A 26,179-nucleotide genomic window follows, 5' to 3' on the forward strand; every position below is an offset into this window, starting at 1 on the left:
ACACCTGATCAAGTGTCTCTTCTTATGTCAAAATATAAGAACTATATTTTTTTTTTCTCCCAAAAGAAAGAAAAAAAGCAGCCAGGTAGAACAATGAGGATGCTCCTGTTAATCTAGCAATTTTGTGTTTAAAGGTTTTGTATATGATGAAATTCTCTAAATAATGATCCTTGAATTAATTATTATATTAGATTTAGTTAGACAGTGCCCTGTTGGAGATTTCTGTGACAATGGAGCAGTAACTGAGTTTCTTCCAAGTCCCATCAGTTCCATGCTAATAATGGAGTAGATCACAAGTGCAAAAGATTACTTTGGTTTAAAAGTTTACATATACAACTCCCAAAGGAGTTTTGGTGCAAAATTAAGAATTTATTCAATAAATTTAAAATCTGTAGAAGCGTTCACATCCTTAAGAGTAGCATTCTTTTCCTCATCACCACTGGAAAGGCACAGGGTCCCCTAGAACACTGCTCTAGGGCAGTGCAAGAGGACCCAGGTGCTGTGCAGGGGGGCTGAGGTCCCATTGCCGGTGACACCTGCTGTCCCCCAGGGACCTGCCATGAACAGGCACCTCAGGCACAGCACACATGGAGAAACAAAGCATATTTGCTAGTACCTGCTTTCTGCATCTTTGCTAACTGCTAAATATTTTCCAGTGGGTTGTGGGGAGACCACGTCACAGACAAGTGTTGCTTCCTTGCTCTCATCCACCCACTGTCTAAATTAGGTGTTTTATAAATATTTAATCACCAAAGTATCCAAGTCTTTGCCCAGTCATGCTCTCTGGTTATGGAGCCCCAAAATGATGGGAATCACAGGCTGAAGTTTGCGTGGAGTTAGAAGTGAATGGACAATTTCAGAATGAAGCCTCCACCATAATGACAGAGTGATAAATCACGTCTGTTTTCCTCTACAATACAAGGAGGCAAAAAGCAAAAGAATGACCTAATTTAGTCATGGAGATGAATGGTGTGACAGGAGAGTGTTCCTAAAAACACACATGAAATGTAAATCCTCCTTTCCTGTGAGTGCCTGGGCAGCAGTTGACTTCTGTGACTCACTGAACAGAAATTCCATGGGAAAAGGTTAGGCTTTCTCTGGGATGAAAAGAACAAGAGTAAATGATATAAACGGTGATTTTAAAGAAAATTCCTGCCTAATATCCCCTGTCTGCACTATATGAAAAGCAAACACAGCCAGTAAAGTTTTGATTGCTGCAGCAAGTTCCTTGTCTTTGGAGAGGTGAAGAGGACAGGCTCCACAAACAGAGCTGCAAGGCTTTGAAGGTTGCCTGGAGAGTGCAGATCCCTTTCAGATGAGAAAAGGAGTGCATCTCACCTGAGATTCTTGGTGTGCTGACTGAGAACTGTGGACATTTAACCAGTAGCTTTTTCCTCACTCCAGCTGGTCATTGGTGTGACGTGGAATAAGCCACAGGGGAGTCACAGCCAAAACATCTTCCCCCACTGGATGCAGGGAGAAAGAGTCAGAGTGGAAAAAGTGTGTGGATGGTCTACGTGCAGCTGAGTTCCAACTCACAGTGTCTGTTTATGGAAGTTTATATTCAGCTACATACATCATCAGCTGTCTCAATTACAGTCCTACAGCATAGAGGGAATAAAAAGCTAGAATTATGTTTGAGAACTGGAGAATTATTTGTAATAACTCAACAGAACAAATGCATATTGATAAACAGCAATCTGGGCTGCTCATGAACAGCAGAAGGAAGAGATGAAGAGCAGGATTAAATGGCCTGGTCTTACTAAAACAACAAGAATCTTCATTCTCTCTGATACTCATTTGGAAAAAGACACATGAGGTATCAGGAACAGAAAGAGGCTGCCACTGAGATTTTGTAGAAGCTTGACTTTAGCAGTGCATAAATTTTCTTGAATATCTGTGATTTAGATGGGATTTTTTTCTGCTTTTATATTGTCTTTGATAGGTGTTGGAAATTGTGTCATAGTGCTCTCTCTGGCTTTGGTAGCTATTTGAGCAGGGTCCAATTTAAAGATTACATTTTTTTTGGAAGCAAGTGATTTCTATTCTTTACACTGGAATGCTGGGGAGGTTATCACTATTACCTCTTGGGGGGTGGACCTTTAAATTGGGTAATATGAATAGCCTGTGGCAATAATAATAGCTCACAATGGCTTTATACAGTGATTTGGGGAGTCCTGATGGCTCAGTAAATATTTAGTAACAGTTTCAACATCATCACTCAAACTGCTAGCCCCCTGCTGGCCCAGGTGGTGCTCAATAGGCTTTTCAGGCTGTCACTACAGTACTGTGCACAATGTGTCTGACCCCTCCCTGGAGTCAAACAATACCATATTTACCAAGCTGATACCCATAGTAAAATCTAATTAATAATAATCTGCTAAGATTAATTAATGTTCCTGCTGAGGAAAGATGTGTACTAAAAAACTTTTTATCTTCGAAAAACTTCTGTCAAGAAGCATCTTGAAAAGGAGGATACATGAAAGGGAAATAATATGACAATAACTGATATAAAGGTAATTTTTTTGGTTTCTAGTTTATATCACATATCTCTGATTAGGAAGAATTTAGTAGGTTAACACAAATGTTTATGTAGCTTCCAAGCAGAGTAACAAAAGTAGTATTACTGACCTCAGTATTATTTCCTGAATCACCTGTACAAATCCCACTCTAGGAACCTGAATGCAAGTAATAACCAGTATTCTCACTACACGTGGGGAGCATTATAGCTGAGCCACAGTGAGTTCTGCAGTCATATTTTCAACTAAATTCTCAATTGTAGCAGGCAGAATGTAAGCACAATGGGACAGCCACATTAACAAGACTTTACTGTATGTAAGGGTTTTGCAGAGGTGATAACTTGCTAGATAGCTGCCTGCCAGAGTTAGATACAGGGGCTAGGGGTTTTTCCTTATTTCATTCTGGCTATATCAAAGAACACTGTTAATGTGTAAATGTCTCAAAGGCAAATATAGCCTTACATTGGTACAGGGATACAAGGAAAATGAACTTGTGTCAACCCCTTTTCTTTGCCATGACAAGAATTTGGCTTTTTCCTGGCCATTTAATAGGAGCCTCCTGGGGATGTGTGCTCTGTGCCTATCAAGTGTCTCTCCTCCTTGAGGTACCCTGGAACAGAGGCTGCCTGCACAGTTTGTCTGAGGGTACTGTTAGGTTGAGTACTGTAATTTTCAATCTTCTAAACGCTACAAAAGTGATTTTGGCTACAGTATTTTATACTACACATATTCTCCTGAGGGAGTGCAAAAAGACTGAGGAAGAGGGAAAAGCAGAAGAAGACAAAGACCCAGGTTCATCAGCACCTGACATTCAGTTTATGTGCCATTTTGACCACTTTCTTAATTCTGCCTTGAACTTTATGAGCAGCCATTCAGAGTGCTGGGGTATTGCAGGCCTACCTGGGACTTCTGCTGTCTATCCATCACAATTTTCTCCCCACTCTGGAGGATATTGCTGCCTTCCAATACACAAAGTTTGTTTAGTTTTCTTTAAATAGAAAGGAATTTCTTTTCATCATATTCCCTAATGCAGAATCAATCTGTATGTTGCCTTGAACACCAGAGGCTTAGGATTGTCTGGATGTGAAGAGCCAAATCACCCCTGAAACTAACCTCCTAAAGCCAGAACCAAATGTTCTCCCAGTGTCAGGTTTTGCCAACCTTGACAAGTCATCAGAATTATTTTAGTTAGAGACTTCATCTTCTTGAGTATCCAAACTAAATAAGCACAAATTGTAGACTCTGAATTCAAAGTAGCCATCCTCCTGGCTTCTGTTGAGTGATGTGCTAACAAATAATTTAATGTCAAAATCTTTTGAAAAGAGTTCTCTTGAGGTTCTGTTGGAAGTTCTCCATTTATTTCAGTCTCTCTATGAACAGTAGACAGGTGAGTTATCTTGAACACAGAGTGGATAACATTCATCAAAACTGTGCTGCTATTCAAAGTTTGCCTCCTCTGTGCCCCTTTCCGTGTAAGCTGAGAACAGTCAAGCTCCCAGCCTTAAAAAAAAAGGATGTGTGCTTTTGCTCACTGGCCTAAAAAATACAATTGAGAAGAACCATTCAGAGTGGATGCATTTCCCTTTCACAGTACACAGCCTGTAACCTAACACTTTTTTTCATCCCTTCAGTAACTCCTGGCCATTTCAGTGTTAAAGCTCTGAATCTGTTTTGCTCTCACACTTGCCCTAGCAGCCACTGAGTGAAGTGATTGAGTACACAAGTGTGAGCTGACAGTTGTGATGCCTGCTCTGCAGAGAGAGTTTTCTAGTAGTGATCTGAACCTAACATCCCTGCATATCCCCTGTTATCAAATAAAGCTGTGTACACACACAGTGCAAGATGGGAGAAGAGGATGAGGAAAAAAACCTCAAGACCTCCTAAATGTGTCTAAGTTTGAAAGCACACTCCCCTACAGATTGAGTCATGAGATTTTCTTGCTTCCTTGCTTGTGCCAGGGACACTGCTCACAACCTCAGCTTTCCTGGTAACTGTATTTAACTGTTGGTTTAAATATGCTATTTTTACTCTCCTTGTTTTTATTGGCTGCCACCTTTTTTTCCCTGTAAAAGGTTTTTTTGTCAAGAGGCAAAATAGTTGGGTATTGAAAAGCCATATAATATTTTGACCAGCCACTAAATTTTAAAAAATCTGTGGTTCTTAGCTTTCCTTCACCTTTCCTGAGGCTGCTCTTTCAGACACTGCCTGCTGAAAAGTGGAAGCTGAAAGGCTCTGTGGAAAGGGACTTTGCAGCAGCAAAATAATGTCCAGTCCATCTCCTTTCTTTTCTCTCTTGAATCTAGTGCTCCAGAAATGCTGCCAGAAGTTGTTTTCAGGCCATCTGGGATTCCTTATTTGCATCATACAGGAAGTAGGAATAAGACTAATTTTGTTATAAATCAAACTAAATTGCTAAAAAATAACAACCTACCTGTCAAAATTAGGACAGCAGTTTCTATTTACCTCAAACAAGTCAGCTGGAGAGAATGAGATCATTGTGGATAGACAGAACAGATATAAAACTCCCAGAGCAGGGGAAGGAGGAAAAGAAATTTTGACCAAAACTATTTCACTAACAGAGGGTATGAAATCTGATGTCTTACCATAGGAGAATACTTGTGGGGCATGGTTCTCTGCTCCAGTGGTTTTCCCAAACTGCCACTCTAGAACTCTCCTCTGGTCTTCTGAAATCACAAAAATAGTCAGCTTTAGGGGAACTATTGTAAAAGACACTGTGAGCTCCCCTCCCCTATTGATCACACACATGTGACACCCTTCAGCCTGCTCAATTCCACAGGCTCACTTCAGTGGAACATTTCTACAGTGATGGGGTTTTGACAGACACAAAACTCCAGTAGATTCCCAGCTCCAGAAAATTTCTTAAAGGCATTTTTTCTACTAGTTTCTATTAATTCCATGCAGCAAATGTTTAAAATTATTTTTCTTTTTGCCAGTTTTCTTGGATGCTGCTTCCTTTTCTATTATATTCTTTTCTGCATCCCCAAACTATAACAAAAACAACACTTTAGTCATGTTGATTAATTGTGCATTTCAACACCTCTCATTTGAGGCTCTGGGAAGCATTTTATGGTTTATTGGGTGATGGGAGCGAAATCTTTACAAGATCAACCATGATCAGCAGGGATTACTCTGCAGGATTTAATTCTAAGTTCCTTTCACATAAAAATGAATGTAATGGAAGTGAAAAATGAGGATCAGACCTTTGTGTCCACCAGAAGCAATACCAGAGGTCTAATGCATCTGGTTTAAGGCCAGATCAGCAGGATTAATACTCTTATGGTGCTCAGTGACTTCTGTATCACAGGATAGGCCCTTGAGGCTGGAGCAACCGTGTCCTAAATGCTAAAGGATGGACCACAGACAAAAACTTAGCAGGGCTTTTCATGGGTATTCATGTCTTGCTGCTCCCATCTCAGTAAAAGAATGCAACTCTCCTTGTAATTTCAAAGCCACTCGTTCAATCTCTTTGAGTAATTATGGGATGACAGCCGATTATACCCTGGAAATGCTTGCTAGCCCTATTAATCTTTTGCTCATATGGGCTGTTTATAGCTAAAATTATAAACGAGTGAATGAAATGAAGCAATTTCTGATTGGGTGGTTTGGGAAAGAAGCCCTGACTCCAGCCCAAAAGGTTCCCCCAGTGCTCCATAGTGAAAGGTGCTGAGCACCCATGGAAATCAGCGGGGGCTTAACATCCCTGAGGAGCACTTGGCAGCTCTTGGCCATGGTTGGATCACAGCCATAATCACACCACTGGGGCAGCAGCTCAGAGAAATATTCTGGTTGAAACTCAGGATAAATTAAAGGGAGGCAACCAAAGAGAAACTATTTTCAGAGAGCGAGACTAGAATTTCAGTGCCATTTAGCCTGATTCTTTGGAAATAATTTGTCTGTGGAAGAGTTCTTATTAGGGTTGAAGTACTGAAGAGGTCTTATTAAAGGCTTGCACACACATACAGACAGTGTGGTGCACAGTTTAATGCCATGTTATTGCCAGATGGACTTTCATGTCCCTATTGATATTTTTTTGAAAAAGAAGAAAAATTAATTATAATTTAATGCTAGTGTTTCATTGGCTTGTGGCAAATTTAAACAACTTCAGGCATCTAAACTAAATATATATGAAGAAGGTTTTTTCCTATGACTGACAAGGGATTTTTATTTTTTAAAATTAATTTGGAATATCAATTCCTATTAGTATTATTCTATAATTGCAAACAGATATTTTGAGCTACCCCCGACTCATGTAAAATACTGATATGTGTTGAATTTATAATTCAAAACTAGTATTTTTTTTTAAGAAATTACACTAGGTAAATAATTTAACTGGAAAAATTTGTATTACTTACTATCTCAAAGGTCTTTTACTAATCTGTTCTCAAAAACAAACTTATGTAACTACTTTGATTAAAAAATTAGATCCATGATATAAGCAAAAAGCCAAAACCTTTTATTTCATTTTGTAGTTTATATCTACTTGACCCAGGCAGTGAAATCGCTGCTATGGAATTACTGCTGTAACACAAAAAGAGGACAAAATTTATACAACAAAAAAGACATTTGAGAGGAAAATCTGGAATAGGAGACGAATCAATTTGTTCTTTATAACAAATAACTAATGACTGCTGCTATTGAAAATACATGGGGAATATCTGATTTTGCCCAGACAAAACTTTATTATCTGTTAGAAAACTATGATCTTCATTGAGGCTAGGGACTTGGGATCCTTGCATGATGATTTTATTTTATTCTTGGAATGCTGCTGATGGGGAACTGCTGAAAATATCTTCTGTCTGTGGCTTTCCACTCATCAATCTTGTTATTTTTCTTTTGTTTTAATTAATGTATGATGAATAATTTCAGTATTACAAGGTTAGGAAAGGAAGTTCAAGTGAGCAATGCTTCTCCACTTTAGCATTTGTGGAAAAGGTAATCTAGTGGGGCTCCAGGATAAAAGAATGGTTTTTGAGGCCTAGATGAAAAGTGAGGTAAATTCAAGGAGAGGAAAAGCACTGCAACTGCACAGACTGGTTTTTGTTTCACGGACAGTAAGATGAAGAGTAATTAGAGGATGTGAAAAAGGTATCATAAGAAGTTCCTGTGGTTTAGAAGTCTTTCTGCAACAGGACCTCTCTCCCTTTGACTGCAGTGGTGGGCTGGAACTGCAGTGAACTGTCTTTGTTTCCATTCCACGTGGCATTGGCTACATGCATTTTGAAATATAGAATTGGTGGTGGTTTGGGTAAGATGGATTTCTAACCTCATGATAATTTCCTACAGGCAATTAGGAGACAGGGAAAAGGAGGTACAGATGGGCAGATACAGACAGGGAGTTACTGAGACTGAAAAAGAACTCTCTAAATATTGAAGAAGAGCTACCAAAGGAATTAGGGTTAGAAACAATTCAGGAAGCTGTTGTCTTCTGCAGAGGTCCTCTAAAATTTTGCCCAAATACTTGCCAGCTTAATTTCTTATTATTCATTCAAATATTATTGCTGAGTTGCTGAAATGCACAGGGTCTGAAAAATAAATAAATTTGGTAACTGGTTGTGAGGTTAGAAAATAACTTTACACATTTACTTTTGGAAGTGAGGACTGCTTGCAGTTGCTCTTATTCTTGTTTTCCCCACTACTGCTGTAGTTTTAGGACAAAAAAACTCCTTGGGCTCCCACGTTCAAGGCCTCACAACTAAAACTCTGCTGTCCTCCATGCCTACTTAACAAAACATATTCATTTCTTATGAAGAAATTGCCTTCTTGCAGAGGAAAGGGAAAAAGGCTCAATAAAGTCAAAAATCAAAGGAACAAATAGTGAGAATAGCAAGAATGTGAGCCTGTTTCTCAGAACATCAATAGGAATTGCTTCAGGAATTAACCTCGTAGCTTAGCAGGCATACTTGGACATTTCACTCAATACTGCCTATGTTATTATTTAAAATTGTTTTGGTTTGAGGGTAAGTCTCAGCTTAGGAGCTCTGATATTGCAGTGTTTTAAGTGTTGCAGCTGCTACACCAGTAATACAGTCCTGAAGCAGCCAGCAAAAGCATCAGGAGAGCTGAAGAGTCTGCCAGCCACCAGCTGTCAATTCAGGCCTTGAAGTTGGTATTTGTGCACAAAAGCAGCATTTCCAACCCAAGTGTCTGTGAGAGCAGGGCAAGACAGAGCCCCTGGGCACTGCACAGCTGGTGCAGCTCTGTTCTGGAGTTTCACAAGCATTTTCCTTTCCATCAGCCAACGTCCGAGTGAAGCCTCTGGGGGTAGGAGAAGTCATGACCACATCTGTCACTTTGAAAGCAGTATTTTGGGTAGCTTTCAGCTCTGTTTTCTCTCTGGGGACAAAGCTTGCATTTTCTAAGAACAGTCTAAAATTGAAACTATCCCTCAAGAGACCATGGAAAATAACTAGAAAATGTATAAATTTCTAGTCCAAGTCTGGGCTTGCACTTACAGGTATGGGCTGTGTAAGCTGTGTTTATATGACAGTTCCCTCAACCCCTTTTCCTCCTACTTTAGAAATCCGTCTTTACCAGCTATTTCCTTTCCTTTCACTGTTGCATATTTACAGAGTTCTCTCACCAATTCTTTTCATTCTTCCCTGCTACTGTTTACTTGTACATTTTGATAACAAAATGCCTCTTAGGATTCCTCTTGGACACTCTCTCCTCTTTATGCCCATTGGTTTCCACCTAACTCTTTCAGGACCTGTGTGTTTTCTCTGGCGAAAGCAGCTGCTTATGGTTGTGCTTTCTCAAAGCACTGGGTATGTACATGACCATCAGCCACTGATTTTACTCTCAATTCTAGGGGCTGAAGCTTTGTCTGATTTCCATTCCATCCCTGGGAGCCATGACATCATCTCCATGGTATTCTGAAATTATACCCAGTGGTCCTGTTTTTTCCTCTCAGACTTTATTGAAGAAATCTGTGATTTCCTTCAGGGTTGATGGTACTAAGTGTGTTCTACATGCCTTTAGTGATTTATTCTGAATGAGTTTTTTTTTTTTTTCCAGCTTTGCAATTACACTTTCTATCTCTCAGTACAAGTGTTACCATGAAGCTGTTCTGGATCTGAGGTGAGATTTGATCTGTTGAGGACCTCTTTTGAAATGCTTGTTTAAACTGTTTTCTACTTTAAAACTACAGCTGTGATATTTTTTCTATCTTCATTTTCCATTAGCCAAATTTCTTGAACTTGTTTATTGAAAAACCAAACCTGAAGATGGATGTACTTGCAGGATCATCCCAGTCATGGTATTTGCTTGCTTTCAGCTCCTGTGCTGAGGTGATCAGCAGCAGTGGTGCTGCTTCTTGGAGGAGTGAGCAGAGGCTGGATGTGAGCAGTGATGTGGTCATATTGTCTGCATTCAAAACATACTTGTTCTCTGGTGAATTTCTGTGTGCCTGGAAGAGGTGGGAGGAAAAAGTACATAATGAATTTCCCAAGAACTGGAGGATCATTTTTGTTTCTCCATCAATTGCATGATTACATTTTTAGTTCCCAGCAGCTGCTGTCATGAGCGCCTATGCTGCAGAAGCTCCTCCAGACCAAAGACCCAGTCTTTTTATTTGGTTTGCTCTCCATCCCTGCTGTTTGTGCAGCCTGATCCAGAAAGAATGAGCTCTTCCAATTAACCATAAAGGTATCTGGGAGAATAATGCAGGCTCTGATTTCTGCCCTGGGTTCCAAATAACAGCACACACTTCTTAGAGCTATAGTAGCCCAGGTCAAGGTCAAGTTTTCCCTTTCTTTCCCCTTTTTTTTTTTTTTTTTCCTTTCTCTATAGGTCCAAAAAGGAACATCTGTTAAGCCCATAGAGACATTTAGGATAAAAAAATGAGGTGTCTATTTGATGGTTATATATGTGGAACTCAAATACATGAATCTTACTTTCACCACTAATTTTTGTTTTGGATTATGCCTTTGGTCTTCAAATAGTATTTCCAAGGTGTAAATCTTCACTGATTCCAATAAGTTGACATCTGCTTTTCTAATTTTTTGTCACTTTTAAACATTTATGGTATTTTTTTGAATATGCTTTGTATCACAATAAGAAAAAGAGTGAAAGTGGGCCAGTACACTTCCTTTATCATCACCGAGCTTGCCTGCAGTGAATTTTTGGCTATTATTTAATGGTAACAATGTGGCAGTCTTGTGTGTTTTGATTAGACAAACGAACCAAGTCAGCTGAATACTGAGGCGATGGAGGTTTTGACAGACATGTTCTTCTCAAGCGGAGCGGAGGGGCAGAGCGCTCCCGATGCCATCAGGGCACACAGGCGGAAGGGTCGCATCGTTTCTATGGGCTCACGGCATAGCGGCCTCAGGTACTCACAAAATCGTGTGTTGGGGAATACGTTTATCGGGACATAATGGCCAATGAAAGCGCTGAGCAAGTGTCTGGCGGGGCGGGCGAGCGTAACTGCTGGCACAGCAAGCGCGGGAGCGCTCGCCGCAGCCGGCTGGCACGGCCGATGCCCGGCGGCTCCCGGCCCACCGGCCCCATCCCCGCGGCCGCGCCTGTGCAGCGCCGCACCCGCGGCGGGGCCGAGGCGGGGCTTGGCCGCTCGCCCCTCCCCGGCGGCGGCGGCGGCGGCACCGTGCGCCCGCGGCGGCTCCTGTTGCGCCGCCGGTGCCCTCGCTGCGCCGGCCCTCCCACCGCCGTATAAAGCCCGGCGCGGGGGGAGCGCCCGTGGCTCCTGCCCGCCGCGGAGGAGGAGCGCTGTCTGCCCGCCGCGGTCCCCAGGCGCCTTCTCCCCTCTCGTTTTCCACGCCCGCCCCTTTCCCCCGCTGTTGGGGGCTGGTGGTGCGGGCAGGCCGGCGGGTGCGGAGGGCGAAGATGGCGAGGAGCGGCGCCCGGTGGCCGCGGCTCCTGCTGCTGGCGCTGCTGGCCCTGGCGCTGCCGGCGGCGGCGGAGCGGCGCCCCGGCCCCGCAGGTGAGCGCGGTGCGGGGGCCGCGGTGCGGTGCGGGGGCCGCGGTGCGGTGCGGGGGCTGCGGTGCGGTGCGGGGGCTGCGGTGCGGTGGCCGTGCCCGCGGGAGGTGTGTGCGGGTGGCGGGGATGCGCTGCTGGCCGGGCGGCATCGGCCGCTTTGTGCCTGGCGGCTCGGCAACATCCGCCAGGAAGGGAACGCTGGGACCCGCCGCTTCGCCGGGTTATTTAATTATTTTTATTTATTTATTTATTTATTTCCCACCGGCCCGTCCCTGCCCCGCACGGTAACGCGGAGCAGCTCGGCGCTGGGGGAAGGGGCCGCCGGGGCAGCGCTCCCCGGGTTGTTGTCGAGACGAACCGCTCGGCTGAAACAGTCTTAACCCGCCCAGGAGTTCATAGATGCCTAATTCCACTTAAGGGCAAAAAAAAAAAAAAAAAAAAAAAAAAAAAAACAAAAAAAAAAACCAAAAAAAGTTTTCCTTAAGGGGAATTGAGACTCCTAAAGTTTCTCGTTGCCTGCTCCCCCGCCCTTTTTCTCCCGTCTCCACGAGACAAGGTGTTGATGAACATATTTTTCCAGTGCTCGGAGGAGCAATAGCATCAGTCACTGCTTCTCTGAGCTTGAGCAACCGCTGATGAGGTTTCCTACTTAAGTGCAAAAGTCGGCTGGAGACTCCAGTGCCCCTTCCCGTCCTGCAGAGCCTTCCCTGCCTTTCACTCGTGTAGTGGTGTTTGCTTCAAGGAGCCGGGATGTAGAAAGAAATTTTATCTTCAGCATGTAAAATAAATAAATGTATACAGTAAAGTCTCTCAGAGAGAGGTGTCCAAGCACATGTATGTCCAACAATATGCCAAAACCTATTTTTTGCTATAATGCTGTTTAGAGTCTGTACTTCTGATTTATTTTCTACGCATACAAAGGTATTTCGTCCCACTACATTATTATCACATGAAATCCAAAATAGTTTCATTTCTTGTCTTGTTTTCTCAAGAGTTATCAAGTTATTCTTAGTATCTAACTTAATTTCTTCTGGGGGGAACAAGGAGGCTTCTTTATTTGAGCAGCAAGTTCTAACTTTGATATTAAGACTACTGATTTAGTTGAAAAGTAGTATAGAAAGTTTAAATGATTTAAAAAAAAAAGCTGTTGAAGAATACCAGACCACTCAATGAAGTTCTATTTTCCAGTTTTCATAATACTTTGCTGCTTTTGGTCATTCAGAGTACTTCTCTGAAGGCTATGGTCTGGTTTCTGTGCGCTGGGGAGGGTGTGGGCATTACCCTTCAGCCTTTGCTGACCCTCGGAATGCACCCTCCAGGGACAGGTTCGAGCAGAAAGTTGACCTCCTATCCCTGTTTTCAGGGCAGTGAGATTGTAAGTTGAACTTCTTTGGAAATTAGTTATGGCAAGCAGTTATTCTCGCAAGTATAACTGTTCAAATAATGTTTTAACTGTGCACTTGAAATGTGGGCTCTCAGGCTGGTGTAAACTAATAGCTGACATGGTAAGGATTCTTCTTTAATCTTTGTGCTTTTCAAATGTGTGCAGAGTCCCTATTCCAGACAGCAATGTATGATTCAGCAACCCAAAAATAGACTACTTTGTCTATATCAATAATAAAAATGACTCTACGCAAGTTACAGTGCAAGAAAGCACTGGTAGGTGCACTGGTAAGGTGTTCATGAAGCAAGACCTTAATTCTTTTTAATTTAGACATGAGTAGCCTGAATTGTAGCAATCTCTGCTGAACTGAATCCACTCTGAGAGTAGTTTCTTGACCTCAGACACTGCCTGCTGTGTTGTTTTTATTCCAGTTTTAACCCTTAAATGTTTTCCCCAAGTCTGTGCTGTATTACTTGAAGAAGTACAGACCTTATGGTGCCTCTATTTCTAGAAATCTGTTTTTCAGTTTCTAGTTTCTTGATACTTCGTACAAATCAATGTAAAAACAGCAGGTGAAGGCACACTTTACATGTCCGTTTTTACTGCAGTCCGTTAGCGTTGCTTGTTTGCTACAAAAGTTCTAACAAGACTATCTGGAACCAGCTGCCAAGCTGCATCTTTATTTTTTAATAAGACCTTACTCAGAAAGTCTTGGAAAAGTGATTTCAGGAGAGCTGCCTGTTGCACAGCACTGCTTTCAGGGAGCAATCAGTGCGGCCCTATGGCAAACTGGGTTTGCAGAAATCCCTCTGCGCTCCTTCCTTGGCCACAGGATTATGTTTCAGGCAGTCACAGAGAAGAGCACTGTTGAGCTCTGAAACACTGGCTCCTGTGTGGTGGAGATGCAAAAGTTTGTGTTAAAACATCAGCGCTGAAATATTTTCATTGCACCACGCTTGCTGCTTGCAGATTGCTTATTGTGACACACAAAGTCAGTGGAAATGACATTTGTGATTGTGTGAGAGGCAGACACTCTCTTGGCAGCAGATGTAGATGTTCTCACCTAGGATGTTTTATCAATCAGCTGTTTGCATGGAAAATGACTTTGCAGCCTTTGAGTCTGTTCCCCAGAGCGGCTGTGGAGGCTTGGCTGGAGCCACGCTGAGGCGTTGGGGCCCAGGTTGTGATGGTGGCCATCAGGCCGCATGGTTTGAAGTGGGCCCCATGGTTTGTTGCTGTCTGTGTGCCCTCCCAAAGCAGGAGGGGTGGCTTGAGGGGCTCCAGCAGCGTGGGTGGCTTCCCAGAGCAGCTGGACTGGGAAGTGTGGTGGCTCAGCTGGCTCTGGAGCGCTCTGAGCCTCTGGGCTCTCCTCCACCCCAGTGTCCCTCAATTGCTGGTCACAAGGGATTCAAGCAGTAATTGCTGGCTGGTCTAACTCTGGGAGGACTCGCTTTGAGTTACAGCATGTACTGCTGCCATTTCGGTTAATTTGGGCTCAGCCTAAGTGGTCTGAGTGACAGCGATCGATAGGCCTTTCCTTCTGGGTTACCTGTGGTGCCCAAACAAGAAAATTTAGCCATTCAACCATCCTGACATACTTATTAGAAGTACTGACAGACTCGGCATGCTTGGGGAAGGAGAGGCCATAAGCACAGCACTCTGCCTGCCTCTGTCTCTGCCCAGTTTTCTGTCTCTTGCCTCTTTACTGGTGTGGAGTCTGTCTCCTCTTGTCACCACTGTACCTAAAGCTGCTACATAAACCTGTGTTGTGGAAAAACCTCCTCCAGATCTCTTGGGAGTTTTGTACTTTTTTTGTGAGGAATGTATGAAAAAGCTGCCCCTTCGAGGAGAAGGGGAAAAGCAGAGGCTGATGAACCCAGAACTGACTGTGCAGTAGGCAGTGCTTGGGTTACCTGTCTGGAGCACATCATGCAGGTACCATCAGTGTGCACCACTTACGTGGGAATTACCTACTCATGGAGATATGTTTAGCCTTCAGCTTTGAAATAAATAGTGAATGGCAAATGAAACAGTGTGTAGTGGGAGGTGTGGGTGTTTGGAGTTAGTTAAAAATAAGCAAACATTTTGGTAGAGGTGCAGAGCAGCAAAGTTGTGCTTTCAGCATGTATTGTTTCCTGGCAAATACTCATCCTTGAAGGCACCCAAGGTTTGCAGTCTGAGTTCTCCGTAGCACTTGGGTTAGAGGCTCCTTAATGCCAGTCTCTTTGGCAAAAAACAAACAAAACAAACAAACAAAAACCCCTGTAGATTTATTTGGTCAGGCTTTTCTTTCTTTTCATAGAGGAAGGTAATAATTAAGCTGTGGAAGTACACCACAGGGTTGGATGTGTCCTTGCTTTGCTCTGATATACACTGGGGTTACTGGAACTTTGATTGTAAAATGCATTTTCAGTTAAAGCAAGGAGACCTTTCTCATCCGCACTGGATGCTGTAAATTGCACTGAAGGGGCACAGTGGAATGACTGCTATATTTATCTGAGCCAGGGGTGGTTTGTGTGAAATGTATTTCTGTCAAGGATCTAAACTAACATTATTTCTCAGGTTTTCTTTAGGTTGGTGGCATATTCTGGGGTTGTCATAATTTATGGGCAAGTTTTTAGCTTTTTCCTTCTCTGCTGCTTACTTAAGTATAAGTGACTTTGTCTTTTCATGGGGAAGTGTTTAGTTTGTCTGCTGAATTAGCACTATTGCACTGTGTAATCAAAAGCAGTATCTTTCCATTTGTCTGAATTACAAATTAATTGACATGCTGTTCAAGTGAATTCCCTTGTCATAGGAGTAAGCATGGTTGCAGTAAGGACATTTTTGTTTTAGTTTATAATGTTATTTTTTTATAGTTTTTGAGAGACCAGTTGCAAACAGGTTGGAAAGGGAAGAATAGTTTTGATCCCTCTTAATTTGAACAGTAGCAGGGTTCTCTCCAGCACAAAATACAGCTTGACCAAACAGATTAGCAGCAGGTTTGTGTCTCTTGTGTGGTAATGTAGCTCTAGAGAACAAATGACACTTAACTCTCAAGGAATACATGCTTGCAAGCACAGCCTGATGCTACAAGTAGCTTTAGGATTAATAGAACTGCTTCTCAATTTTTTCCTTTCACCTTTTTTCCTTCTCACCTTTTCCAAAGGTAAGTTTGATTTTAAAAATCAAACTTATTATACTGATGATAAGGAGACTAAATACATAAGGTTGCCGTTTTATCCCAGATATCTGCTTTTGTAAGGAAAGAGCAAGTATGTTTTTAAAGCTGCAGTATTTGTAATTAATGGAAACATACTGTAAGGAAACAAAGACAAAAAAATGCTAAACAAAAATAGGCTTGTCATTTAAGTGCCACTCCTCTGAGAATGGATTCTGTGCCTGTAGTTCTGTTTTAATGCGCTGAATGAGCCCATTCTTCCTGATATCACCTGTGTAGAAACTAATAAACTTCTGATAGGATTGATCTTTTAATTTTTCTTTTTTTTTTTAAAGTAAAAATAGATTGTCTAATTTTGTCATTCACATAATACTTTGATACAGTGTCTTTGTAAGCATTTTACTTAATTCTGCCTTACTTCACTGTAAAGTCATTGTGTTGGATCAGAACCAGGCCCATAACTTTAATACCAGAAATTGCTGGGTAAAATGTATGATATTAAAAACACCTTTAAATATACATCATATATATGCCATGTCATGGTGTCTTGTGTCACAAGTAGGACAGAATTTTTATTTCGTGATTTGAAAGACTGAGTTGTACAGGACAGGGCAAAGTGTGGAGTTTGAATTTCTTGTGCACACAGAATGGGGAACTTTGAAAAGTATGTGGGTTTTTAAATTTATTTCTGGGGTAGTGTCACGTGTGTGAAGAATTTTATATGTCCAGTGTTCAGACACAGAGCCAGATGTGGAGCTGTAGGGCAGCTTTTTCAAATGAACTGACTGATCTGGGTGGTAGCATCTGCTTACAACATGAACTACGGTGCAGGCACAAAGGTTGGTGAAGGATAGCTGTGGGTCTTCAGAATGGCTCCACTTCTAGCTGAATTCCTCTTTCTTTTTTTTTAAAGACTAGTCGAAGGAGAAACTATTATTGCAAATCTTAACTGCTGAGTTTCACTGGTGGATTGATTAGCTGTCAAAAGATTGACTTCAGCAATGCCTGGTGCTGTGTGCGACCGCTTCTGTTTAAACAGCTGGGTTTGTTAAACAACAGCCCAAGAAGGAACATGCTCTTTTGCAGATACATATTTATGAGAGAGACAAGAGAGGGCAAGGCTGCAAAAAGGCAGAAGCTGAGTAAACTTTCTCACTTAGCCAGCTGATGCTAATTGTGTCCTGCTCTCAGCTGCACAGCCCTGATGACAGTTTATAGCGAGGCTGTCCAAGCTGTGCGTTCAGACAAGACACAGCCTGTGCCATGACTCCATCCACTCCCTCTCAAGATGTTTGTGGTTTCATTTCTATTTGGGCACCCATAAACAGCTGCAACCTGATCTGTTCCCCATTTGTCAGGAAGTTAGGCAGCTAGGAGTTCCTTCATGCGTGGCAAAGATGTCATTTACAAATAGTCGATTTTATTTTTTTTTCTTCGTTTGGGAACTAAGGAACATGTCTTATCTTTGCTTTACTAGAGAATAGCTGACTCAGTACGTAGAGTCTCATCCAAGTCCTCTGAAGCTGATGGAAAAGCACTTTACTGCTGCTTGTATTTGGCTTGTTTAACTATCAAAACAAGGAAATCTTGCATTAGAGTGAGTGCAGGCCTGAGCACTGGCCAGTGCTGCACTAAGGGCTGACGTGCGTGATTGATGAGTGCACATACAGTTCTTAATGAGCTCTTGTTGACTATATATCCAATACTTCTGAATGAAAGAAAGTTAAGAGCTGAGACATAATCAGCTTTCAAATGTTTCCTGAAATCAGTTGTGTATTGGGAGTTCCTGCTAACCTTTGAATGTGTGTGTAGGTATGGATAAACATACACAGAAAGAGCTGTGATTTGTGTGTCACAAATTTTTATTTAATTGGTTTTGAACTGTCTCTGTTCAACATTTGATCGTTTTAATGTAACTGTTTTAGCTGCTGTATCGGTGTGACATCAGAAACAATGTGAGAAAAGACAGCAGTGAGCAGCAGCTCTGTACACTTGCCATTTGAGTCAGTCTGCATGGAAGAGGAGAATGCCTGTTCACACCACTGCGAGCTGTGAATTAAAGCCTGAGGGAATTTCAGTTTGTAGAAAAGGAAAAAAAATGTAGTGTCCTGTCCAGGGGCTGTGTGTTAGCAAGTGCTAATCTAACATAGATTCTCTACTGTGAGTAAATTGAGAGCAGCTCCTGCTTAGTCTAAGGGTGTGTTTTTGCTAACTCAGCTTCTTTGTTCCTGTAAAACGCTTGAAGAGGGAGAGCCCTGTAACAGGCTGCAGGTACTGTGGCTGAGGAAGTTGCAACAGTACCAGCTGTTTGAAAGTGGGCAATGATACTTTGTATATTTCTTTCCCTAGAATGCTCCTGAAAGCTTCTTGCCTTTTTTAGGTCTCTTCCTGGCTTGGGAAAGTTGGCAGCTTCAATGCCAGTAGCTATTGCTCAGTAACCTCGGGAGGGTTTACAGATAACGTGGAAGAGCACAGGAAGGATTATCCACAGACAGCCCATGCTTTGACTGATCCTGATAAATGCCAATAATAACCATAAATGCCAACTGTGGTTATAAACTGTTTGCAATGGCTTAAAGACAGAATTTTTTTTTTTCCTTCAGGTTGAATCAGTATAAAAAATAGGTGGTAGCAGAGGTGATACCTGTATACCTCCATTAGTTCTGCAATAACTTTATACCATCAAAAGAAAAATTTTTACAAATATGTTAGTAGCTGGCCAAGAAGAATCTCATACGTTTTTGGAAATTACAAAAGTAATGTGTGTGTTACTGTCTGTGTTTTGCAGTAAGACATGTATGCGTAGAAGTGCAGTGATTAAAGGGAGGTTTGTCATACAGAGGAAAACAGATCAAACTGAGGTCTGTACAGTAAGGTCAGTTTCTTCAAATTCTGGCCTTTAAAGGCATTGGTTCTTAGAAAACCTTCTCTCTCACAGAAGAATTGTATTGGTATAGAAAATCAGCATGCACTAGATGTTTGGCAATCCATGACTGCTCTTGCTATTTGTTAATTCTAATTTTATAATTTATTTTAACTTGTACCACTTTCTGATCTTTCATGAGCTTTTCAAACATATTTTATCTCCCATTCAAGGACAGTTTTTAGCATCAATCCAACCATACTACGGAACTGCAGAGAATCCAATCTTATTATGGGATCATAGCTGTGGTTAGTGGGACTTTGAAACCAGTCTGCCTCTCGGGGAAGCAGTGAAGTGTGGCATGAGTGGAGGCATGCAGCAGTGTTCTGTGCAGAGCGGAAGATGACTGCATTGTATAAAGATCAGATTAAAAAAAACTTCAGGACTCCCAAGTAGGAAGTAGTATTGTTTTATGCCCCAGTCATCTTTCCCCCTCCTGCAGTGTAATGCACATTTATTTCCTGAGAAAAGAAGATGACCATGTCTGCTATTTCAGCACATTGTTGTGTTTCTAAAGAATCCTAGGGGGAAAATAAACAGCTGTTGGATGGCTCTGTCTTTTCTCTTTATGCCAAAAGTTTTATTTGACCAGAAACTCTTCTGTTGGCTTACTACTTTATTTGAGCATATGTACGTCATAAGCTCTCACTGGATGTGCATATACATAAATATGCACACATATAGTTTGTGTTTTTCTCATTGTGTACTTAACATCTTTGTTTGCTGCTGGATTACAGTAACCAAGCATATGTCTGTAGGTATAACTTATAATCATGGTTACGTTGTATATGATGGGTTTTTCCCATCTCCATCTGTTTGACATCTTTTCAGAGTATGCGGATTTTCAAATATTTTGACACAGAATCCCAAGTTTAGGCAATAACTCCTATTCATAGTGGAAAATCCAGACTCCTTTTTGTGAAGTCTAATATTGCCTTTGTCAGTGATAATTGTAAGATTGTGTTGTGCTAAAAGATCTGGATTTTGAAAGTGTTCTGTGGTATTTTAGATGACTTAATGGTTCTTGGGATTTTGAACATACAGTCCAAATAAATAGGGAAGTTGCTGTTGACACCCCTGGTCATTCTCTAGTTATCTGCAGAGCTTCAGCTTGCCATGAAAGCATGTGGAGGAATTGGGCTTTGTGCTCTTTAAGTTTGACAAGAGGAACCCATGCTGAAAACAGTTTTTTTCAGTTGTGTTGAGCTTTAGTGCATTCCTCCAATGACAGAGAAGAATGCTTCTATGAGGTGTCAAGGCATGCTGAATCAAGTCTGTGCTTTGCTTGGGGTTTGTTTAGGTTTTTTCCTTCCTTTTTTTATTTTTCTTTTTTTGTTTTTGTGGGAAACTGTATCCTCTTGGTTTCCCACATTACCAGAGATTCAGGAGACATAGTAGATAATTACACAGCTTTATCAATGAGCTTGGATGCATCCATATGCTTCTTCCAGGTATCTGTCCAGATTATGCTTTAGTACTACCAGACCTTTCTTTTCCATTTTGTGTGTTTTTTTTTTTCTTAAACCCATAGAAGTATTCCTAGTATCCTTCCAGTTTTCAAGCCTTTTCTGTGATATCTAGCAACTCATTTATTAGCTTGCTGTTGATTTATTTTGCATATTGTAATAACTGACTTTGGGTATCAATCTTTCCATTAAATTAGCAATCATTCTTGTGTTGAGCAGCTCAGAGTGGGATGTAATCTGCAAACAGGAAAGTAAGCTGTTTTATGTGGACACTAGAATATGGGTAAGAACGTATTACAAGTACCAAACATCATTTGTTTACCATTATAAGCCACTAGTTTTAAAGACAGAGATAGATTTTAATGTCATAATGTGGTACTATGAACAGATGTCCTTTGATCTTCCAGCTCACTTCTACTCCAGAGAAGTCTGTAGTGCTTGAATCCAAGGGCTAAGTGTCAGCTTCCGTGTGGCTGTGTGCAATATCCTCAGTTTTGGCTGCTCTGAAGCTACTGTACCAGTGCCCACAACCCCTGGTAGAAATTATGTAGTAATCTCTGAGAGTGTTCATTCAAGATAAATAGGAACCATGTGGGTGTGTGAGGAATGACTGCAGTTCTTTGCATGCTTCTTTGCCAGGATACAAGGAGAAAGGTCACCGCTACTTAAAGTGGTCCTGCCACGGCAATTCCTGGCTTAGACCTTGCCAGGCAATTCACTGAAGGCAAAGCATCTGGTTTATTGATCTTCTTTCTGGAAATAAATATTTATGATGCAGTCAGGTCCCTGAAGATAGCAGCAAAAAAAGACTAGAAAAGTGAGTTGTTTCGATAAACTTTCACTGGATTTCCTAATGTGCTGCATGTGCTGCTTGTGCACTGTTGTTGTCTTTCACAGCTTGTGTGCTAGAGGGTTTCTAATTTGCATGTAAAAATGAATTCTGTTAGTCACTGGATATACTTTTCTTGGCTAAACTTGTGCCCTCTCAGGCTTGTTTTCAAAACAGAGCAGCTGTTTTGTGGGTGTAACTATCGGAAATCTGTCTGACACAATTTCGTCCTAGTAACCGAACACATACCTGGCATGGAGCTCTTGGGAGATTTTTTTCATGCCTTCCTGTTGAACTTCAGCATAGGGTTTACATTTCCTTTTTACACAAACTGACTTGTGGAAATAAATGCCAAGCTCAGCAATCCCCTGGGTGAGTGCCAAGGTGCCTCTGGCAGGCTGTGTGCAGGGGAGCTGCCAGCCCATACCCTCCGTGCCATCTTGGCACCCTGCAAGTGGGAAGCAGGGGGACCACCTGCTGTGTTCCTGGTCTCATGGAAGTTTGCACTTTGAGGATGCTGTTCCTGTTGGAAGACACTCCCAAGGTTGTATTTGTTCCTGTGTGGGGTGGATAGTCTGAGTTGAACTGCAGAGCTCAAGCCTGTGCGTAGGATGACACAGGGGTGGACACCTCGATGGAGGGTGGGGGTTTGTGGAGGGGATGGTGAAGCAGGAATGGTGTCTAGCTGCAGCTGGAATTCCTTGTGGGGATTTTGCAGCACTCACTGGGGAGTACCAGGCAGCTTGGGTTCTGAGTAATTGCAGACATCCTTCCACTGCTGTGCCTGGGTCTTCACTGCACAGCTGGAGACAGGGATGCTGCTGGGGGCACTGGGCACTCACTCAGCCTCTCTGGTGCAGCCCTGAACCTCTGCACCCACAGGGCGTCCTGGGGCCAAACCTGCTCTGTGCCCAGGGACACTGTGGGTGGCAGCAGCTGAAATAGCTGAGCACATCCTGAAATGGAAATGACACTTGGGTAAACATACTGCCTCGGGAGTGTTGTGCTTCACGTTGACACTCCTGTGAGATCATGAAAGTCACTTTATATCGGTGTTGCTAAGCATGACTGGGATAAGTGTTCCAAGAAGTTGTTGTACCTAAATGTAGTAAGCAAGGAGTAGGTTTTTCAAAGTGAATGAAGTTGAAAATAGCAGAAGTATTTAGTGGTCAGAAGCATTCTCTTCACTCACTCCCACTGGAAGAAACAGACATCTCCCATGCCACCTTTAGTGGAAATCTGCCAGTGAAACTGCTCAAGTTGTCACATCTAAATATAGTCACAGCAGCCTACAGGAACTACGGTAATATTTTTATTAGCTGGAGGAGAATGGTTCTGCTTTCCTCATTTGGTTAATAACACCCTCTATAATGTGCCAAGGTAACTATCATTTACTGCAGTTTCCATTGTCTCTCTATTTATACTATATATAGAATAAAAGCATGCTTTTTGGTCAGACACAGCTTAGAAAAAAAACCAAAAGAACAAACCACTGCAAAAACCAAACAAACCAAAACAAAAGAGGCCCCAGTGAAGACTAAGTCATCTAGAAAGAAACTCTAATTCTAAGGAGACTTCAAATGCTGTAATTAAAGTTCTGCTGCACTTAAAAAATTAAGTGCCACCTGCACTTAAAAGTCAGTGGTGCAACAATGACATAAAATAAAGCCTCTTAAACTTCTTCAAGTCTAATAAAAAAAGGACCGTGGGTAAGCATGTTGAAAAGAAAACATTTCCCTTGTAAATAGTGCCTTTAAAATACCTTTTTTTTTTTTTTTTTTGTTCTGTGGCTGTTTGCAAACTCCAATCTGGCAGCCTATTTAGATTGCTTCATTGTCTGTTGGTGCAGTACAGCCTCTTTGACCATTTCATATCAGTATAAACTGTACTATTTGCCTGCTCAGCTTTTTAAATTTTGTATAGTTCAGCTTGAAATCCTTATGATTTGGCACATTATTCTTTCCTCCTGTTCCACAAAAGTCAAGTAACATACCAGACTCAATAGTGAATCTTAAAATACATGAATAATGTGTATTCCATTAAGAGAGAGTAACAATATCCCATAAAGAACAGTAGATTATTTTTTGCTTGCCAAACTGTACTTGTATGTTAGTTTAAACTTTCTTTGACTTAGTAACTGTGGAAGGAATCTGATGCAGCCCACATTCTGTCATTTACATCATGTTGTCAAGTACAGATTTTTGAGATCTTTGCTGCTAGCATTTCTTAGCAATGTGTAGGTGTGAAATATGCCTACTTCAAACCAAATTCCGTGGTTATAGTCAGTGATCTGGTCACCTAGGAAACTTTTCATGATGGATCCAGTTGGCTTGATGATGCAATTCTGGTATGATCAGATTTTTCCAGTTCCCTGTAATTTGAAAATGTGGTGCTTGAACAAAAAGTAGTCTTTCCTTCATAGAGGAAAACCCTCCTCTGCCTTCAATTCTGTTTTAATCACAGTCTAAGATACAATGTTCTTTATTCATTTTGTGGCAAGTTCAGTAGAATTACTTGAAATTGCATGATCTTTGTAATACCTTTGGAAAGTATTGAGCCATTATTGCTCTGTTTCTGTCTTTGTGAATCCATGTGAACTCATTGTACTCTGAGGGCCTCCTGTCCTTTTGAGATGTATTTGGGGAATTTTCTTCTGATTCTTTGCTACAAAAGTCTTCTAGCACTTAAGGGGGGAAAAAGGTGGAGCAAATTATCTTCCAAATCTGGCTTTCCAAAATTTTTGGATGTTCAAGTTGAGTTGATGGAAGAATTTACAATACTTCCAGTTTCTTCTTTGTTGCATATTGTATTGCAGGAGTGTCTGGTTCGGTAGAGCTAGCAGTTAAAATTGTCTCTAGGACCTTTGAGGAAAAGGACTCTGTCTTGCCCTCCTGTTCACAGGCATGCCTCCCAGACCTCCCCACCCAAGGAAAAAAAAAAATAAAGTGATAGCAGGATGTGAGAGAAATCCACAAAATTGTGTGCAGCGGGGAGGGCAGGTAGAGATGTCATCTGTAGCTGAGGAACTTGGGCAGTGTCAGATAAAATTGCAGGAGCCTTGCTCAAGGCACTGGTTGGTTTTGGTGGTGTAGGCACTGGGCACAGGGTGCTGTCACTGCTTAAAGGTTACATGTGTTCAAGGAGTGTCTAGGGAAGAGCAAGGTCACAAAGCAGATCAAGTGTTCTGCAATTTGCAGAAACACCACCTGAGTCAGGAACACCCTTAAACTGAGACCAGTAGCAAAAGCAGAGAAAGTATCACATGTGCTTGTCTTATCCCTGCTCTGCCCCATGTACACCAGTGGGGCTGCTGGTGAGGATGGAGCAGCCAGACCATTGTCAGACCTGGCAGGATGCTCTGGAGGTGACCTGGTGACTAGAGATGAATCTGAGCTGTACTTCAGTGGAAACAGTCCAAGTGCCACCTAAGACTGGTCTGCAGAGTTTGTCTGCTGTGGTACTTCAGGCAGACGTGAATTTCATTAGAACAGAGCTTTTATGCTTCTCTACAAACTATGTCTGTATTCTGACAGGTATTTCTACCTGAGTCAATACACTTGAAGTATTGGCTGCAGAACATCACATGAGTAAGTTGCAATGTGCATTTCTCCTACAACGTGGGAACTGGATCATCATCTTTTGTGTAAACTTTTGCTGTTGTCACAAAACAAAATGGGAAGGGGAGAGTGGTTTGAATACACTCAGGATGATGTCCTGGGTGTCTGAAGGCTGCTAAGCCTGTGGTGGTGGATGAGGCTGAAGAGTTAATAGGAATGTTTTCCATAGCAGACACTTCTTGCACATGTTACTGGATTGAGGAAGGTAAATCCAGAAGATGTTTTTTGTCAAATAATGCAGTAACAGGCACTCTGTCTGGAATACTCATCAAAGGTGATTAATTTTATTGTAAGGATTGATCTCATGGGCTCTGGTTAGAGCACAGCTATTGCTTGAACTTGGCCTGAATTGGGAAAGCTGCAATGTATTCTGACATCCAGGCTGGTTTGATTAAATACTTGATTTCAGATAGGGATAAAACCTTCTCATATCTGCAAATTATTTAGTTTCATTATGCAGCATATTGCATTGGGTTCTAAGTGTTCTTCAGTAGTTTAATTGGGAAGCTATTTAGTGGAAATTCATGACCCTGTTTGAACTGTGTTAAAAGCTGTGGAATGTAAAGAGGAAATTGGTTGCATGGCCACTTGCCTATGTTCAAGAAGAGGGCAAAATTAGTGGTGCTGTAATGTATGTATGCTCTGAATAAAAAAAAACAACCAATCAAACTCCTTGCTCTTTTGTCAAGGACTTACTCAAGGACTTAAAAGCATTAAACTCTGTTTGCTGAGGGACTGGTTTCATTGGTTGGATTTTTTGACTCCTTTTCATGAAAGGTATGCACTATTGGCTTTCAGGGGAGCTACTGGGGTTGGGTGAAGTTCTCTTACCACCCACCACTCAGTCCTGTGGTAAGAGGTAACAGCACTAGCTCAGACTGAAAAGTAGCAAGTTATTTTGTTTTGAAGTTTTCTTCTTGTCTAGTAGTCACACTAGCTTTGTTTTTGTGTCTTGAACTAGTTGTTTACAGAGTAGATAGACTTATTTGCTTTGTCTTCCAGAGGATAATTTAAAATACAGCACCTTGCCCATAGCAGTTGTTGTTTGGTAATGTCTCACACCTATACTGTGGCAGCGTATTTGCCTCCTCTCTTTGAATGAGAGCCCCCTGAGCTCGTGCTGCTGTTCATTGCTTTTTATGTCACAAACTGTGCCCTGAAAGCATATTAATACATGTTCTTTCCTTTTCTTTCCTTTTCTTCCTCAGATAAACTTCTAGTCTTTACTGTAGCAACTAAAGAAACCGATGGCTTTCACCGTTTCATGCGAACTGCAAAGCATTTCAACTACACAGTAAAGGTATTGTGTGTTTTGTACCAAATAT

At 41.7% G+C, this 26,179-nt stretch overlaps 1 protein-coding gene across 1 annotated transcript in view; it reads left to right on the forward strand.

Moving 5' to 3' along the window:
* Nucleotides 1-11,242: 11,242 nt before the first annotated feature.
* PLOD2 (procollagen-lysine,2-oxoglutarate 5-dioxygenase 2) overlaps nucleotides 11,243-26,179 on the forward strand; it is a 49,679-nt gene continuing 34,742 nt past the window's right edge. The window contains exons 1-2 of the mRNA XM_068200777.1: nucleotides 11,243-11,478; nucleotides 26,063-26,154. Of these exons, the coding sequence (XP_068056878.1) occupies nucleotides 11,382-11,478; nucleotides 26,063-26,154 (189 nt within the window). The 5' untranslated portion in view covers nucleotides 11,243-11,381. The remainder of the gene's footprint in view (nucleotides 11,479-26,062; nucleotides 26,155-26,179) is intronic.

This window comes from Anomalospiza imberbis, chromosome 10, assembly GCF_031753505.1.
Source record: "Anomalospiza imberbis isolate Cuckoo-Finch-1a 21T00152 chromosome 10, ASM3175350v1, whole genome shotgun sequence".
Classification (NCBI taxonomy): Eukaryota; Metazoa; Chordata; class Aves; order Passeriformes; family Viduidae; genus Anomalospiza; species Anomalospiza imberbis.